The sequence below is a fragment of the Suillus subaureus genome (assembly GCF_016647635.1).
Source record: "Suillus subaureus strain MN1 chromosome Unknown BJ212scaffold_4, whole genome shotgun sequence".
NCBI lineage: Eukaryota > Fungi > Basidiomycota > Agaricomycetes > Boletales > Suillaceae > Suillus > Suillus subaureus.
The window spans coordinates 181,843-201,286 of NW_024538560.1; the positions used below are offsets into that span (position 1 = coordinate 181,843).

At 47.4% G+C, this 19,444-nt stretch overlaps 4 protein-coding genes across 4 annotated transcripts; all 4 read right to left on the reverse strand.

Annotated features, from left to right (window-relative positions):
* Window positions 1-1,741: 1,741 nt before the first annotated feature.
* On the reverse strand, window positions 1,742-2,457 carry BJ212DRAFT_1532050 (uncharacterized protein; the record flags this gene model as incomplete). The annotated part of the gene is made up of 1 exon (XM_041341775.1): window positions 1,742-2,457. A coding segment is annotated over exon 1 (482 nt), but the record flags the coding sequence as incomplete, so codon positions are not given.
* BJ212DRAFT_1205226 (uncharacterized protein) lies at window positions 2,362-2,562 on the reverse strand (the record flags this gene model as incomplete). The annotated part of the gene is made up of 1 exon (XM_041329147.1): window positions 2,362-2,562. A coding segment is annotated over one exon (201 nt), but the record flags the coding sequence as incomplete, so codon positions are not given.
* Window positions 2,563-14,678: 12,116 nt separating this feature from the next.
* BJ212DRAFT_1296038 (uncharacterized protein) lies at window positions 14,679-15,282 on the reverse strand (the record flags this gene model as incomplete). Its single annotated transcript, XM_041332390.1, has 2 exons — window positions 14,679-15,199; window positions 15,267-15,282. The coding sequence occupies 2 exons, from the start codon at window positions 15,280-15,282 to the stop codon at window positions 14,679-14,681; spliced, it is 537 nt and encodes a 178-aa protein (XP_041197461.1).
* Window positions 15,283-15,583: 301 nt separating this feature from the next.
* On the reverse strand, window positions 15,584-17,821 carry BJ212DRAFT_677652 (uncharacterized protein). Its single transcript, XM_041343789.1, has 4 exons — window positions 17,680-17,821; window positions 17,256-17,626; window positions 16,539-17,189; window positions 15,584-16,485 (listed from the first exon to the last, which is right to left on the reverse strand). Exons 2-4 carry the CDS (start codon window positions 17,493-17,495, stop codon window positions 15,886-15,888), a joined length of 1,491 nt encoding a protein of 496 aa, XP_041197462.1. The 5' UTR covers window positions 17,496-17,626; window positions 17,680-17,821; the 3' UTR covers window positions 15,584-15,885.
* Between the last annotated feature and the right edge of the window lie 1,623 nt (window positions 17,822-19,444).

Sequence of the window (19,444 nt, forward strand, 5' to 3'; positions counted from 1 at the left end):
ATTGGCTAGTACTTGACCCGGAACTGCTTACCCCAAACTGGTTGCCTATCTTGATCCTTCTCCACTATCATCTCCGCACACTCCTAACAATTATCACAATGTTGCAAGTCATTGTTGTTGGAGGTGGCCTTTGCAGCAAGTATAACACTCAGTGATGTGGTAAGTCACTGAGGTCTACTGAGTGCTAAGCAATAGGTAAAGTTGTAAGTGAACCAAACATATGTAAACTACGGTAATGTCTGACATTTGTCCATTATCCAACACTCCCCCTCAAATGGTGCACAGTCCAAGTGCAGAAGCAAAGTGCTTTGCCTTGACACTAGGTAGAGCCTTAGTGAGAGTATTGGCAACCATGTTGTCTATCTTGCAATAAAGTAAATGAAGGGTGCCATTGTCAATGATGAAATGAATGTAGTGATAGTGTATATCAATGTGTTTCATCCATGCATGGTAACTTCCATCCTTGGTAAGAGTGATGGCAGATTGGTTGTCACAGTGAAGTCAAAGAGGTTGAGTGAGTGGTCAGAATACTTCGCCTATGAGCCAGCACAACCAGACACCTTCCTTTGCTGCATGGGTGGCAGCCACATACTCCACTTCTGTTGTTGACAGTGTAACAAGCTCTTGCTTCTTTGATGACCAACTGACAGCTCCACCGTCAAGCAGGTAAGCATATCCTGAGATAGCATGGCAATGTTCCTGTGAAGCTCTGTCTGCATCAGCATACCCTTCTATCCCCCTCTTTCCATCTCCAAAGGTGAGTGACAGGTTCTTTGTCCCTAGAAGGTACTTGAATACTTTCTTTACCACCTCCCAATGCATTGTGCCTGGGTTGTCATTGAACTGTGTGAGTGTCAAAACTGCAAATGCAATATCTGGGCGAGTTCCAACTGCAGCATGCATCAGTGATCCAACTGCTTCCCAGTAAGGTATCCTTCGCATGTGGGCTGATTCTTCAATTGTCTTGGGGCACTGCAAGTGTGACAACTGAGCATTGGGATCCATTGGGATAGATGATGGTTTCATATCGATGAAGTTGAATTTGGATAGGATGGCTTCGATGTATGACTGCTGAGATAGTGAAATGGTTCAAGCTTCTCAATTGTGAATGACCTTCATGCCTAGTAACCAGCTGATTGGTCCAAGGTCTGTCAGCTTGTAACGTGTTCCAACTTCTACCTTGAAGGCTTTAATGAGAGTTGGTGAGCTACTGGTCACAGTGCAGTCATTAACATAGGCTGCAAGGATCAGGATTTCCTTGCCAACCTGTGCATAGAACACTCCCAAATCAGCCTCAGCATGTAACAGGCCTAGGTCACCTAAGGCAGCATGTAGCTCCTTGTACCATTTGGCAGCACCTTGCTTGGAACCATACAGTGCAACATGCAGTTGTGTCACTGGGTCCTTGATGCTGGGGTCAGCAGTGTAGCCAGGTGGGAGATCCATGTAGATGACCTCATCATCATCCAGTTTTCCATTAAGAAAAGCACTGTGGAAATTGAAGATGTCAATATCCCAGTCATTGCGAGCTGCTATAGCGAGAATGGTGTGTAGAGATGAGAGCTGTGCAACAGGTACATAGGTGTCAAAATAATCCACCCTGTAGACCTGCGTGAATCCCTTGGCCACTAATCAAGCCTTGTACTTGTCAATTATGCCATCTGCTGTATGCTTGATCTTGAAGACCCATTTGCATCCTACAACATTGGCTCCCTCTGGCTTCTGTACCACTATCCAGGTTCCCGCTTGCTCTAGACTCATCAACTCCGCTTTGATGGCTCCATCCCACTGCTCTCTATCACCTCTCTGGCATGCCTCTTCTATGGTGTGAGGCTCTAGTCCCTCTACATCTGATACAGCCATTGCCATAGCAGTGATGTCTTTAGTATCATCCAGCTCTGCCAACTCTGTGAGCATTACGAAGATCTCTGACTCCCCCTCATTACTGACCTCACCCACTACACCAGTGGTGTTAGCAGTACCTTCCTGGATGCCTGGTGGTGGTGCACTACTCTTCCCATCTGTAGTTCCCTCACCCTTGCATAACATCTGCAAGTATGGTGACTCTTTCCTAGCATGGCTGCTATGGCATGGTGCTGGAGGATCATTTGGCTGGAAGTTTGCACCCAGGTGGTCAACTTGTGATTTGACTGGAGGTGTTGCATGCTGCTCACCACTGGACTCCTTCTCCCCCTCAAGTGGCATGCTCTGTGGAAGTGCCATTGGGATGGTAGGTGTGGTCAGCTTCTCAAAAGACACATTATGCTCAACAGCAATTCATCTCTGGTCTGGCATGTAGACCCAGTGCCTGTTGCTCTCTAGGTCAAATCCTACCCAGTGCCCATCTTTTGCCCTTGGTTCAAGTTTGCTACCACTAGGGTCATGTACCCAGACTTGGCAGCCCCAAAGTGACAGTTTGGCTAGGTTAGGCTTCTTCTTGTTGAGCATCTTGTAGGGCATCTTGCCATTCAAGGCACGGGTACTTGTCTGGTTCTTCATGTAGATGGCATGGCATACTGCTTCTCCCCATAGTGTTTTTGGTAGGCCACTGGCATGCACAACTGCCTGAACTCTCTTGACCAACATCTTGTTGAGTTGTTCAGCAACTCCATTATGCTGCAGTGTGTCATGAGTTGTCAGTTTGTGCTCAGTGCCTTGCTGTCGCAGATACTTAGTGAACTGATCACTTAAGTACTTCCCTTCTCAGTCAGAACATAGACACTTGATGCCAATACCATGTTGCCTCTTCATCCAAGCTTCATAAGCTTGGTAAGAGTTGAATGTCTCCGCCTTTGAAGACTGTAGGTAGAGTTTGGTGTATCAGGTATGGTCATCAGTGAAGCTGGCATAGTACAGACAATTGCCTAGCATCGGTGTTGGTGATGGTCCCCATAAGTCAGTATGGATCTCATCACCAAACTTGTCTCTTCAAGGTGGGTCGTGAACCTTTCCAATTGGCTTTCAGGCAGCCTTCATATACTCACATGATTCACACTGACCCATGGTTGTGTGCTGAGGGTCCAGTTTGACTCCTTCAATCATGTCATTCTTGAGCATGTCACAAATAGCAGCTGGGGTGATGTGGAATAGATGTTGGTGAAGTTCCTCCATGGTAAGCATCTCATTCTCCTTGACTAATCCAGCAAAGGGCTTGGCAAATTTGCCTTTGACACAGTGTGGGAAACACAACAAGAAGAGAACTGGAAAGTAGACTTCTAATGTTAGGCTAAATGTGCTATGCCTAGCTGCTATTCAACCCTAAAGGGTTCCTGGACTAAGCTCAGTGCTCAGAGAGGATAGGAAATCATGCTAATAACTCTCAGTCTCAGACTAGTACTGGTAGGTGGTGAAAACTATGATGATTACATAAGCACCAAAAGTGCGAACATAACACTAAGTAATATCTGCCTATACAAGCCCACAGAATATGAAATCCCTACATCTCATGGGGGCTTTAGATCATGACTGTCCCCAGTCATCTACACATGCAAACCAAAACTAAACTAAACTAAGAAAAAGTAACCTGATGGTCCTCAACACATGTTTCACTGACCACTTGTTCAGTGAACCGCTGTAGGGATTTCATATTCTGTGGGCTTGTATAGGCAGATATTACTTAGTGTTATGTTCGCACTTTTGGTGCTTATATAATCATCATAGTTTTCACCACCTACCAGTACCTAGTCTGAGAGATGAGAGTTATTAGCATGATTTCCTATCCTCTCTGAGCACTGAGCTTAGTCCAGAAACCCTTTAGGGTTGAATAGCAGCTAGACATAGCACATTTAGCCCAACATTAGGAGTCTACTTTCCAGTTCTCTTCTTGTTGTGTTTCCCACAGCACTGAAATCCAAATTAGGAATTTGCGACATATTGTCATATCCACATATCCAGATCTTGGATCCGATCCTTATCTCATCTCAGATCTGATCCACATCTTATCTCTGATCCTATCCACATCTTATCCCCCTCCAACATCTTGTCATCCAATCTGTCCATTCATCCAGTCTGGTCCACAATTCATCCGAGTCCACAACCAGTGCTCATGTCCTTTTGGTAATCCCCTAACTCCAGTATTTCAGTTATCTGTATATCTGTCCTGCTCCCTGATCCATTACCTATGCTTCATTTCCATTTCATTATTTGTGATCCATTTCTACTTACCAATAGACTATCCATATGCTTCATACATATCCTCGGACCCTGCTGATTGATCATTCTGTTAGATACCTATAGTATATAACCTCCTGTAAATCTCTGTAACACCTCAGTTCGAATATCAACTTAGTTCTGCTCATTCCTGTCCTCTGGACCTGAGTATCTCTACTCTCATCACCCTCCAAGACTTAGGATTGACTCCTATAGCCTATCCATATCTGCCTCTGTCTACAACAGTCCACTACTGTTAGTTTCTAGTCTGGACTCATCTGGATTAGCCCTATGATACTTATCCTGCATCCAGAAGTCATCCAGATCTGCTATGCTACTCGTCTGACCCTCCAGACGTGTTAGTCTTGCCCTCCTGAAATAAGGGGCAATACTTGGGTAAGGGGCACAGCGCACGAGCTGAGGCTGAAGCCCTTCAGATCCATTTAGCCTTGAGTACAACCTTAACACATGTGCTACCAATACCAGAGTGCTCTCCACTTTGCAAGAACAATTCCTTTGTATCTACAACAAATTCACCAAGACTCAAAGAAAATTCCCTTGAGTCTGAGCCCAAGCATCCAAGTAGAATAGATATTGAGAATTGAAACTGCAGGCACAGTGCAAGGACTTCAAGTGTGTGAAGGGAGCAACAAATTGCTGTTGTCATTGGGTGCTGTACAATCAGTCAGATTTTGTCGCCATCGAGTTGAATCTTGAGAGGACATGCAAAGCAAGAGGGTTTTCAGTGTTATTCCTTCCAAAGTTTCACTGTGAACTTTTGCACAATCTTGATGTATGATAGTGACTTGATAGTGGCTGTCAATAGTAAAATGTAACATAATGTCACAGTCAGTCACCATCAAAGTCACACCACATGATTGAGTTATGTATGACTGCAGTCTATCTTAGGTTCACGACATCATCGCAGAGTGTAAAAGTGATTTCAAAGAACAGCTTTCTCAACTTTTTCTAGACATCAATCTACAGTAGTCACTGGGTCAGTTTGGCTGTCTGTCCTTCCATCCTCTTATGTTGTGTTTAGGGTACACCATGTAACAAAATCAATGTATGTCCCCTTGAAACCCAAGCTTTTTGCTCTCCATTATAAGTGACTTGTGACCATGCTTTAGTATGCACCTAAACACAACAGTTTGTAATAAATGCATGTCTGGAGACTTTCCTGCCGCTGCAGAGTAGTAACACGAGACGTTGATGCTGGTGCCACCAACTGCCATTCACATGCCAATTGTTTTTCCATCAGGGCGCAAAAACATGACTGGGATAACATGCTTGATGGGCATTGGGCCATGATGCAGACAAGGCCCAGGTGAGATACACTGACAGCATCACATACTTAGTTCATAGTCATTCAGCATTCATTCACAGGCTACATCTCCAAAGGCATTGTCAGCCCTTTACGGAAGAGGTTGGGTCTGAGATGCAATCAAAGCATTTGACATTGTGCCCATGTTTACAAAGGGAGATTTAAACCCAAATTATTGTGTGAAGGTGTTACAACCATGTACGCCCCTATTCATTTTCTCTCTTACTGTGTATTACATCACAAGCCACATGATGCTGCCACTAGACTTATCTTTGACTCATACCTTGTATTACATCACAATTGCTGTTGCCATTGCTAGATGACCTATTCTTGCTATCACTTACATATCCTTTATCTCTGACTCATATCTGTTCTCACATCTGCCCTAAAGCACTTGTAGCTCACTATAAATAGTCCTCTTGTACACTTTAGTTTGGTACTTTAATCTTACTAGGTTTTACCTGAAACATCCTTCACTTAAGACCTCCAATCTCTTGTCATCTTAATCATACTTTAAGTTAGAAGCACTCCTTCTGACTTAGCTTACACTGAATGCCTGACTTATTGTCCTGCATAGAATCTCAGCAGAGGTCCTGACTCTTATCGAGTCATCTGTTGTTAGAACTATCCTAGTTCGTGTTACGGCGAACCGTAGGTCGACTAGGATAGGCGCGACAACAGGTACTCGATAAGAGTAACGCCTGAAGCCGGATCGTGTCCTCACAAATGTAAGGTTCTTAAGACAAGTTAGAGAGAGTGTCTCCGACTTGAATATCGATATCAGACACTTAGGATTGGAGGTCCTAAGCGAAGGATGTTCTGGGTAAGACCTAGTAGATTAAAGTGAAGTCTATCTAAGTACAGGACCTGTTTTATATAGGTATGGCCTACTTTAGGGCCGGTACGTATACGTCATCAAGACGAGTCAGAGATAAGAAGTGACGTCATCAAGACGAGTCAGAGATAAGAGGTGATGTCATCAAGACGAGTCAGAGATAAGAGAAGTGAGTCACCTAGCGATGGCAGCGGCGATCGTGGTGTAATACAGATATAGAAAGCGCAGTCTACTGATGGCGCAACGTGGCGCGGTCATGACGTAATACACAGATAAGAAGAGAAAAGAGATAGGGGGCATACGTTATCGTAACATTACCCCTCATTTAGCATAGAAGTCACCGACTTCACATATCTTGATTGGCCCAGTAGATAGGGTCGGCATCATAGTTGGAATCAAGAAGGTCGTCCTGCTCTTCCGTGACAGTGCTTTGCTTCATATGCTCAGCGTGAGCGATGGCGTCTTGCTCGATCTCCCATTGAGCGAGTGCTTCATAGAAGCCGGCATCAGTCCATACTAGCAGGATAACCGCTTCTCCTTTTAATTCCTTGCAGAAGACCGATAAATGGCCCGGCGCATATTCTTTGCAAACTCTGCAGTAGTATGCAGGGCAATTCTTGTGGCGATGGCCGGCGATGTGGCAGTTACGGCATACGACGTTATCGATTGGTGATGTCTTTACGACTGTGACGGATGAGGATTGGTTTGGGGGGGATGGTGACCGTGATCGTTTGAGTGATGTTTTGGTGGGAGAGACAGAGGCGGCTCGTTTGGCAGCGAGACGAGAGGATCTTCATTTGAGTGGGAGTCGTCATGGAGGTGCGTACAATTGGGTCAGGAGAAGGAGAAGCCAGTACATCAAGTACAGCAATAGGAGGGATATTATCATCCTGATGCTCCATGGTAGTCGCGGCAGCTGGCGGTGGTACAGGGATAGCGACGTGGGGAGAAGGCGGTCGCACGATGGGGTTAAGAGCGATTCGCTCAGTGATGATGTGAATGGCTTCTCTGATGGTGTCTCTAGTGTCTTCTGGTAAGAGACAGATTGCAGTGTTGCGAATGCGGATATGAAGGTGACGAAAAATAGTTTGGTGACGCTCATCATCAAGGAGAGCGGCGGTACGTTCAATAAGGCTGGCATCCCTAATGATTCTGATTATGAGGCCGCTGGAGATCACTCCTCTTTCTCCAAGAAGGCGGTCTATCTCAATAGCGTACTGTTGGGAGGTGATAGCGGATTCAAATAGGGCACTGGTTTCGACTTGGTCAATGACGGAAAAGTAGTCGGTGAGAGTGGAGTCGTCAGTAAGGGTTAAGGTGGAGTCGGAAGTGGGTGGCGAAGCTTCGGGGGAGGATGCGTGTTGCGCAAGATTGTGAGCGGTGGCGTTCTGATAGTCAAGGAGTGTCAGGGGGTGGGCGTTCCCTTCAGCGACGGTGTTCATAGCAGCGGTAAGTTCTTCGATGCGGAGGATGCAAAGACGCAATCGTTCAATGTGGGACATTGTTCAAAAAGTCTACAATCCGTGGGCCTTCTTATAGGCGACCAGGATATCGGAGGCATTACTGAGATTTTCTTCTGGAACCCACTTGTTACTGGCGGACAAGTATCCTTTCCACGATAAGAGATAGCGTCTTCATTTACCCATTCCTTTGTGCGATAAGATCGCATCAATTTCATATTCTTCTTCATTATCGATGACATCAGGGGGTGGGTCATGGAAGTTCGGCCCATGAATCTCTGTCTCATGATAGGTCGATAGTTCGGAAGCATGGAACGTGGGGTGAACTTTCCATTGAGACGGAAGTCGGAGTGTGAATGTGATGGGGGACAAGACGGCGGTGATTGGGAATGGACCATATCGCTTGGGGGCGAGCTTTCGTGAAGGTAACTGCGTGATCAAGTTCTTCCCGGATAACCAAACCTTATCTCCAATCTTCCATGGATGGTACCTTTGTCCGTGAGTTCTTTCTGCCATACGCTGCATTGCAAGGTTGTGGCAAGAGAGTGCTTCTTCTCTAGACTTTTGAAGCGAGCGAAGTCTGTCCGCTGCTGCAGGAACTGTGGAGTCGGGAAGGGTGTGTGGAAGGGCTCGTGGTTCGTATCCCATCATTAGGAAAAATGGCGACGCGTTGCGAGAGTCATGTTTTCGGTGGTTGTGGACGAATTCTGCCATAGGGAGTTGTTCTACCCAGTTCTCAGGGTTGTTCCGGCAATAGATCCGGAGGTATGTTTCTAGCTCTTGGTTAAGTCGTTCGGTCTGTCCGTCAGTCTGGGGATGGTAGGCGGTTGACGCTGCTATGTCATACTTCAGGAGTTTGGCAAGGGCTTGAGAGAACTTAGATATGAATTGCGGGCCACGATCGGAGATGACTTTTTCATGTAGGCCAAATCGTCAGTAGACATACTTGAAGAATTTGTTGGTGACCCCTTCGGAAGTGATGTTTTTCGTACATGGGATGAGAATTACCCCCTTCGTAAGCCCATGGTCTACCATGACCATGACAGAATCGAAACCAGCGCAGGGGGGGAGGTCGGTGATGAGATCAACGGAGACCTGAGTAAAGGGTGCGGCGGCGATGGAGGGGATGGGCACGAGGGGAGGTGTCACAGGGTGTGTATCCGATTTCATCTGCTGACAAAGGGCACAACCCTCGACGTACTTTCGAATATAGGTGCCCATGGCAGGCCACCAGAAGTCACGTTTAACTAATTCTTCTGTTTTAAAACGTCCAGGGTGACCGGCAGTGGGGTGGTCGTGACATTGTTCTAAAATAAGACGCCGTCCAGCGGGGCGGACGTAGGCGCGGTCTTTGTAGTAGAGAATATCATCGGTGATTTTCCAATCCGCGAGAGCAGATTTCATAGGAGGGAGAGACAGACCATCCAGCGCATCGGAGGCAGCGGTGAAGATGGGGTCAGGGTCAGAGGGATCAGGGTTCACGAGTGTGGTCATTAGCTCAACGTCAAGAAGCCGGACGAACATGGAATCTGGGAGGAGAGTTTTGTTGGCATTATCTTCCGAAGAGTCTGACCCATGATCGGGGCGACGGGAAAGGGCATCAGGAGCAACGAGTTTGGTACCCACAACGTGGTGAAGTTCAATGTCGTAACATGATAAAATTAACTGCCATCGGGCTTGGCGGCGGGTCAATTTCTGTGCTGTCCTGAAATATAGGAGGTTCTTGTGATCGGTGAAGACAATAATAGGATGGGGATTTCCTTCCAGGTAGTGACACCATTCAGTCAGTGCGCGAATAACCGCAAGAAGTTCGCGATCAAAGATCTGGTAATTTCGTTCTGTGGGGTTCAGTGTCTGGGATAAATATCCACATGGGTGATAGACACCGTTATCATCGGTCTGAAGTAGCACTGCACCCGTAGCGACAAGGGATGCGTCGGTAGCGACCACAAATTGTCTGGCGGGGTCAGGATTCCGTAGGACTGGTTGCTTCAAGAAGCATTCCTTCAGCTTTAAAAAGGCGGACATGCATTGTTCTGTCCAAAGGAACTTCTCGTTTTTTCTGGTGAGGTCGATCAATGGTCTCGCGATGTCGGAATAATGGGAGATGAAGTTGCGATAGAAATTGCAGAAACCCAGAAACGACCGAACTTCTTTCACGGTGGTGGGTACGGGCCAGTCCCGAATACCGCTGGTTTTAGCATTGTCTATTGCTACGCATCCGGGGCAGATAATCATTCTGAGGTACTCTACCTCTTGAGCATCGAATGTGCACTTTTTGGGTTTAAGGAAAAGTCGTTCTTGCCGGATTCTGTCTAGAATACGTCGAGTTCGTTCATGATGGGAGGTAAGGTCATTTGAGAATATTAGGATGTCGTCCATGTAGATGACTAGCCATCCTTCATTTATCTCCTGCTGGAATGTCCTATTCATGTACGCTTGGAAGGTGGCGGGGGAGTTGCAGAGACCGAAGAACATGACATTTGGTTCGAAGAGACCGTATTCTGTAGTGAAGGCGGCTTTCCATCGATCTTCTGGATGAATACGGATGTTGTTATATCCTGAACGAACGTCCATCTTCGTGAAGTACTTTGCACCGTGTAACCGTGCAATCAAAGAGAGTGGTAGTGGAAGGGGATAGGCGTTCTTGACCGTCCACTCATTGATATACCAGTAGTCCTGACAGGGGCGAAGATCTCCGCTTTTCTTTCCTACGAAGAAGAACCCGCTAGCTTGTGGGGACTTCGATTCTGAAATGAATTCCTTCTTTACGTTTTCATCGATGAATGCTTTGACCGCTGCACGTTCCTTTTCCGATAATGGGTATACCTTTGACGTTTTAGGGATAAAACCAGGTTTGGTTTCTATCCGGTGATCTATCCCGGGTCATTCTGGAGGCAGCTGGTTTAGTCCGTCTTTTGCAAAGATGTCGGCGAAGTCGTGAAGGTAGGAAGGGACGAGTTCTTCGAAAGACTTCTTTTGCTGCTCAAGCCCAGCAGCTAATGCAAACTGTTGGGCTTTATTGCTAGTCTTGACGTATTCAGGGAGCCATGCCAGGGGTGTAACCATGTTTCGCTGTTCCACAGCGCTAGTTCCATCTTTCGTTAAAGGGGTGTCTAGTGAGACATTGGTGATTACCCGAAGTTCGGAAGTGTCAGCGGGATATTCAACCAAAAACTCGTCATCCTCAAGGTGATAAGTGGAGATTTCCCGCACTGCTGGTGCATAATCTGTTGTCCATACATCCTCCTTGGTGTCGAAGGTTTCATCATCGTCATCAGGGATAGGGTCGAGGTTGGGCAATGGCAGGGTTTCCTCGTCCGGGATTTCTTCGATAGTAGCCCGGGGAGCTGGTTCCGGTGCAGGGAGGCGGGCCTTTGGCAGTACTACAACTGGCGTGGGGTCCACCTCTTGCTTCTTTCTAAGGAAGAGCGGAGGTAGGTTATTCTTTCTTCGCTCCTCATCAACTTCTTCTTCAATCTGATCGCTCTTCTCTGTCCTAGAGAGTTCTAATGTCTCTGCCTTCCATCGGATTACAGGGTCCATAGCACGTAGCCAAGGGATCCCTAACAAGATCTGATCACGTTGACCAAGTCGCGTGATATTGAACTTTCTGATCATGGATCGGTTATCAATCTTGACAATGAGGATGCAATATCGTGTGATGGCGCCTCCTTTCGCATAACTTCCATCCGCTGTAGTGACTCGGAATGGTTTCGAGAGTTTATGAGTGCGGATCCCATGGATTTTGACAAACTCTTTGGAGATAAAGGTTCCGGCCGTGCCGGAGTCTACAACTGCTGTTGTTTCGACGGTTTTCAGACGGGTCTTGGAAATAAGGGAAATGGGAACACGAAGCTCCTTTCTGATTCCGATACTTTGTACAAGTCTGATAGGTACATTGGAAGATACTGACGTCAATCCAGTCTTCCACATCAAAAATCCTCGGCGAGGTGACGGATGGTCGTATCCTCATCATCTCCGCTGTCGCTCATTTCTTCTCTGCGAACAGGGATCTTCCTCTTCTGTGGGCATGCTTTGGTCATATGCCCCTTCTGGTGACACGTGAAGCACAGTCCTTTCTTCATGTGCTCGCTTCTTTCCGCTTCAGTGAGTCGGTCTACCTCCATGGCGTTTGGATCATGCCGGTCAATGGAGGGTCTGGGGACATAACGTTGTCCTGACGGTTTGGTGGTGGTTTGATGGTTTGATCGATACGCAACCCCTCTCTGGTAGTTACTATCCAGCCGAATAACGGCAGCGACATACTTGTCGAAATCTACTGGAATGGTTTCCATCTGATAGATGGAGTTAACGATTCCTTTCTTCAGTCCGTCATTGAAGAACGTGATGAGGACGGCGTCCTGCTTTACAGAAGCTTGTGCGGCAAGCGTCTTGAAGCTGGCGATATAAGACGTGAGGTCGCCTGTCTGTCTCAACGTTCGGAGTTTGTTCATGGCGGTGCCGGCGGCATCAGCTGGTACAAAGGCCTCTTTGAACTTGGTTTCAAAGTTTGCGAAGGTCCCGTAGGTCTTAGCGACAGAGTTGTCGACTTCGGTGTAAAAGGTCAGCGCCCAACCCATAGTGCTTCCTTCTGTCATGTAAGCAAGGGCAGTGATGACCTTCTTATCGTCGGTGTTGTAGATCATAGCGTTAAGCGCGAAGTACGCTTTAACTGCATACAACCATCGCAAAGCCTGAGCGGGACTCCCATCATAGGTGGATGGAGCTCCGGCTTTCAATTCTGGGGAAGTGGTGACTGTGGACATCCTGACGTCTGGTCAAGTGATGTTTCGGTTTCAGGGGAACATTATCGTTCTCTCGCTGAGTTCTGTTTCAGGGGAACGTTATCGTTCTCTTGCTGAGTTCTTGGTTTCTGTAACCTCCCTGATGGAGAGGGTCGGATAGAGTGGACTTTAATCTTTTGTTACGGCGAACCGTAGGTTGACTAGGATAGGCGCGACAACAGGTACTCGATAAGAGTAACGCCTGAAGCCGGATCGTGTCCTCACAAATGTAAGGTTCTTAAGACAAGTTAGAGAGAGTGTCTCCGACTTGAATATCGATATCAGACACTTAGGATTGGAGGTCCTAAGCGAAGGATGTTCTGGGTAAGACCTAGTAGATTAAAGTGAAGTCTATCTAAGTACAGGACCTGTTTTATATAGGTATGGCCTACTTTAGGGCCGGTACGTATACGTCATCAAGACGAGTCAGAGATAAGAAGTGACGTCATCAAGACGAGTCAGAGATAAGAGGTGATGTCATCAAGACGAGTCAGAGATAAGAGAAGTGAGTCACCTAGCGACGGCAGCGGCGATCGTGGTGTAATACAGATATAGAAAGCGCAGTCTACTGATGGCGCAACGTGGCGCGGTTATGACGTAATACACAGATAAGAAGAGAAAAGAGATAGGGGGCATACGTTATCGTAACAGTTCGTAACAGAAGGCAAGTCAATCTGCTCACATCTACATCATGCTTCATTAGGTTTCCAGGCCATCGCACTTTTTGATACAGATCAACACAAGGCAATTATGCCCAGCTGAGATCTACCTGTTCAAGTAATGATACTCTTGTATGTCATGTTGTGAAAGTGAGTTTCATCATTTGAGGTTCATGCATTGACACTGATCTCTGCAACATCATGCCAGACATATCTTCATGTTCAGCTAGGAACTGGTGCCTTGGATGGCATGCATCATGATGAAGCTGCAGACCATTTCACTGCTGTTGTCAGAACCAGCACTTTTTCTGTATGAGGACTTGGCAGTGGTACATTGATATCATACATTCAACAATAAGTTTCATGCATACCCCTGTGTTTTCCACAGCTTTTCGAGTATAACCTCAAGTCTTTGTGGCTAACTGCATACCAGAAACTATGTCAGGCTCTCCTTTCTGCGGGTAGACTTGATGCCCTCGAATCACACCGACACATGATGGATACTATGACTGACACTACGAAGACCAACTGCCTCGATTTGTCTATAGGCAAGTCTTCAGTAATGTTCTCCCATGCTATCATCTCACATTAGCTTTCCAACAAGGATGCAGCACAACTACGCCAAACGATCCTGTTTTCCATGCATACACACCCTCCCTCATTGTCGCTACTCACCACTGTCACCCAGATGGGGATCCCCGGTTGAGGTCAATATGACAGCACGCAAAATGTGAAACCTGATATCTTCCGAGGAATGGTGAGTGCAACATTTTGTCTGTTGTTTACTCACTCACATCATCCGTTATAGCACCCTCAAAGTTTCTCGTCAAGACCATGTCAACGCCCAGGGCTCCTTGAGAGACTTCGCAGTATCCCTCATTCAGCTCCTTCACTGGCACCGTCTGTCAACCCATTCTCTATCGCCCCTCTCATCACCTTCAAAGTCCGCCTACGTTACTTATTAACATGACGTTCCATTCACTCAGCGCCGCCCGTTGCCGACATTCCATTTATACCGGGTCTACTGATGCGCTCGATTGATGCTTGCCACCGTCTTGATGGCTTATGCATGAATTTTACAATGGAGTACTGGATATCTATAATCTGATGCAGATCAGTACTGCTATATCACATTGACACAGACAGAAGGATAGATGGTAGGTAGTAATTCAAATTGATGACGAGCGTGCTTTCGGTTCTGCACACAAGGCAATTCACGGAGTATATATAGGCGCTTATCCACGGTTGTTCGAAGCTCTAAGGCTGACTCCATACCACATCGCTGCTACGGCATGGATTTCATCCCGCTTGAACTACACGAAAGGAAACACGTAGGTATAACAAATCCCTAGCAGTATAACGATATATGTATGCATGAACTCTCCGAGTGTCTAAGACCAAACATTACGAAGGCCACGACGATGTATGCCAATAATTTTAAGTACTTGATCCATGGCTGTGATTTCAGAAATGACGTGAAGCTGTCGATTCCTTAGGTCTTAGTCCTAGAAAGGAAGCCAAACGCTGTATGCGGGATGGCTTGCGAGAAACAGATGCTTCTGCCTGGACATGCTCAGTGGTAGGGATGTAGACAGGCTCAGCCGTAGAGTCAACTTCCTCCTCGTCTGACAGCCCCGGCACCTTTGGGACCCACGGTTCAAGTGGCATATCAGCGTGGTCAAGGTTAAGTGGCACTGATACGTGAGGACGGACATGATACGGTTGTTGAGGCTGCTGGAGTGGATATGGGGGCTCGGGGGTGTATGGATTTTCAGAGGCGAGATGCTCAAAAGTAGATGGAGGCTCAGGGGTGTATGGGGGCTCGAGGGTGTATGGGTACTCAGAAGCGTATGGATACTCTGAAGCATACGGCTGTCCGTACGGTGCATCAGTGCTAGGCATTTGCACATTGATGACAGGCACAGGCATAGGAAACGATGGGAAAGGCGCGGATGAAGGATCTAGAATGGGCGGAGAGGAGTCGACTATAACATACATAGCGCGCGGTTAGTCCAACACTGACGGGAAAACAAAGGAACAAGTTCTACGTACACGGTCCATGTTCCATGGTATGTGTATGTCAAAGCGTTTAGATGAAAACGCAGACTGAGTACAACCCTAGCTTGAGGATAAAAAGAACTGGGAGGATGTGATGGGTGTCGTAATTGTCCAGATATCCAGCTATATAAGCCACCGTCTGAGGGGAGCACACTTCCCAAGGGTCCGTTCGAGTGGAACCTTCTGGTCCTGGGGGCTGCGCGCGATGACGTTCACAGCTTGGTTCTTTGTAGAAAGAAAACTTTGGCGAAAAAAGTACAGCATCTGCAGAAATAGGTCCATAGAGGTGCTTTTCTCCACTACGGACGTATCGGACGTCGTCCCTGCCTTATCCGATACAATGAGTGTCAAACATGTCAAACCTTGTTGTTTTCACGGTCAACCCTGTTCGAAAGAACAGCTCGACGCTGTGCAAGCGCTTATTGCTCTCATTGTTTCAATGATAACTATAGGCCAAAATTAGTGATGTCAGTAGCACCAATCGTGGCATGACAGGGACACGCATGCGTAGTTATGAAGCGTGTGGCAGATACAGAGCCATTCGGCGTCCAGCTCGCACGCCTGACGTAGAAGTCATACAGCATCCGTTTCAGTCCAAAGCAATGAATAAATCCTATGCCCAACTCCTGCCCGCGCGCCTCCCAGCTTCTACGCAGTCACCAACGCTCACGCCCCCCACGCCGGCACCAATCACCTCTAGCTTACCTCTCCACGGCTCTCCCCGAAGGACATCGCTTAGCTCCTGCATCCGCTGGAGGTGCCCTACACGCAGCAGGGGGATGCAGTGTGCGTTATCATGCACCTTCACGATGAGTGGGTCAGGGAGACGCACGCCCAACTGCTCAGAGAGCATCTCTACAAGGCGAGGAATCGAGGTCAAAGGCTTGCGGAGCATCGCAGTCATTTTTACAATACCCGCGCTCCACGGGGCTTCTTGTGCCGACATTGACGGGGAGTCGAAGACGCACCCCAAGATCACGTTTTCCTCATGTTCAGATGATGCTCGGGGTACAAGATACCCGAATCCTACGGGGTGAAGTGCATGTCCTGGAGACGCAAGGAACACGAGGTTCACGGCTGTCACCGACGAATAGGGATTTGCGGTTAGGTGTGGCAATGGCATCTTGGGTGAAAGGAGTCCTTTCAGGCTCGGAAGAGGTACAGCTGAGACGATGTGTGTTGCGCGCAGCGTCTCACAAGACGAGGTCGTTATCTGCGTACAGGTAGTCATTAACAAAAGTCTACCTATTTGAGGTGTACACGTACTTCGAACTGCGCAGTTCTTGGATTCATCCGAAGTCCCGTCGCGGACACCCCACCAAGTAGGCGCACGTTCCGGCGTGTCCTCAGCTCCCGCAAGAGTGCGTCTACCAACGCACCGATCCCTTGTGAGAACGAATACACAGATACTCCGCGCATCTGCTTGGATACGTCCCCTAGCTGATATGGGTCATCGACTTCCGCTGTCGCTGAGACTTTAGACGGCCGGAGAAACCCAGTTACCAAGGAGCCACGACCGCGTTCCTCGGCATCCCAGAGCGACGGGAACGCTGCACGGACGCTTAATTCTCGAGAATCCGCTGCATAAATACCGTGCACGAGTGCACTTCCGAAGATCCTTGCAAATTCGCTCCCGAAACGCCTACTCAAGAACTCGTCGACCGACTCATCCTCGATCATAAGGGGTCTGTTCCATGGGCGAAATGGCTCCCGTGCGACAGCTGAAAGAAGGATATGACCAAGGGGGGAATGCAAAGAAGAAGACTTGGGTGAGAGCCCAGAAGTAAGAATGCTAAGCGGAGATGAAGGAATGCGAAGGAGACCTTGGGTGCCAGGCAGACGCAAGAAGCGATTCCGAGCGGCCGGTGATGATTTCGGGACAGTTAAAAGAGACGGCGATAGGCCCAGAAGGTTAATCTAGCCTGGGACGTGCCCGATGAGAAGGTCCAAACGGAGGTTGTATTAGACTAGCTTATTACCCACCAATTCGAGAACACTCTTTGAATTCGGTCTAAGAGTGCGCGGGCCCGCTTCCAAAAGCACGCTGGTTTCGCGGCCGTCTTTAAGGGTGATTTTAGCGCGCCTAGAATGTATCCATCCGCCAAAGTGGATATCCTTGTTCAGTAGAGTGATCTGAGCTGCTGGAAACCGACGTGAAAGGTGAAAGGCAGCGGAAAGGCCGGTCAGACCACCACCAAGGATAGCGATAGAAGACGGTGCCATAATCCTCGTATCTCAAGCACAACACGAAGTCACCGACACATTTTCTGAAGGGCCTTGTTATAGACTGGCGCTCCCACTACCCAGTGATCGAAGGAGCTAGTTGCTGCTTAAAGAAGTATTTTCCCACAGTTCTGGTGTCACGAATCAGATCTCGATGTTCAAATACACGAGGAATTCCAAACACTTTGAATCCTCGTTAATGATCAAACATATGATCTGCGTGCAAACCCAGGAGTTCCCAATTTTACAGTGCTTGTCGTTCTGTGATCAACAATCACGTGGACATTTCCCATATGTACCACTACGTTTCGTCCTCGTCTCCTTTTGTATCACGCTGGAAAATTCACGGTTTTGCTATTCCCGTCCGAATGATAGTATTTCCTGCTGCTACCATACGGCGGGCTTTCAATTTGGTTGCTCATAGTACTGATTCTCATCATTAATATATATCGTGCTAACTCGTACGCTTGTATCTTATCTCGTACCGTACTGCCGAATCCCATTATCCATACGCTCATCCCCGTTACTTACTATCTGTTCAATTAGTGTTGCCGTCTACTGTGACGGCCTTCCAGGTGGGTCTTTTTCACCCGCAGGATAATGCTATTGAAGGCGCAATTCAGATCAGGCTTATCTCGAACAATTCCGGTCCTGTCAACCTGTTGCACCTCCGAGTCGTCATCCATCCTCACAGCTTTTCCCAATTTGTGGAAAATCCATTCCATCTTTCGTATCTCTTTCGGGACAGGTCCTGTGAGCGCCATTGTTCCTGCTGGTTTGTTTCAATGTCTTGGACTTGTTTGTACCCTCGTGCTGTTCGTTCTGACATTTGCCCGAAGCCATGCATTGACGCACTCATCATCTCGATATGTCAGTCTGTCAAGACAGCCGGATAAATATGACAGGTACCTAGTTCCCTGTCCATTCCACCTTTCATTTGAAGGAGGACGGAGTCCTCAGATATGTGTATCACTCCTAAGTGAGATTCCTAAGCTAATGTGCGTTGCCGTTGCGTCTTACCAGAAACATCCAACACTTTGTCCACGCCTATCGATATTCGACCAGACCTGTATGTCTTCGTCTGCGCATATATCCTATCGTCTGAACCGTATCTGAGCAAACTTCGGGACACTCATGAAAACGAGCCAAGCTGATACAACTACTGATGCTTGACTTGATACGACCTGATGAGTGATTGTAAAAGCTGTTCGTCGCATGAACTGATATTTTAGAGGCGAAGAAGGGTAGTTCGCAAGATATAGTATCCGATCCCTCAAGGCAATCATGCTCGTCTTGAAGGCTATTTGAAACGCAGACTCGAATACCAGATACTGGTCAGGTTTTCCTCGATCGAGAATCTGTACAGGCCATCCTCCCTGACGCACTGTAAAGTACTGAGGCTGGGTGGTGTGTATCTCTTCCAGCAATATAATGAGGTACTTGCTCTTTCTTTTCGTCTTGTGGTATTTATAATACCTCTCCAGGATACAGAACTCATGGAAGGGGCGTTTCGTCTGCTCGTCGAGAATTCCGGTAACTTCCAGGTAGGTCCTTTTTCATACCATTTCCAGCTATCTGCTGAATCGTCCCCTGATGGCTGGATCATTGTAGAAGACTTCTGTTTAATTCTTAGTACCTAGGGTGGAGTTGTCGTCCACCAAAGATGTCATGGTGAATGTTGATACTCCACAAATACATTTCTTCACCACCTCAGGATATGAATTGGCCTCTGTTCAGGTTTGCGAGTGAAATAGAAGGAATCCGAAATGAAAACTGCTATCTTTGTGATCTCTCTGTTGAGTTGTCGACCAGTTTGATGACTTCCGCTTTTAAGAGCGCATCGGCTCCATTCAGCAATCCCTGTGCACCCTGTAGCTTCCGTATGCAGTCGTTAAGGATCGTTTGATCGTTGAACTCGGTCAGTCCTGCAGCTCGTTCCTCAGGGTCTC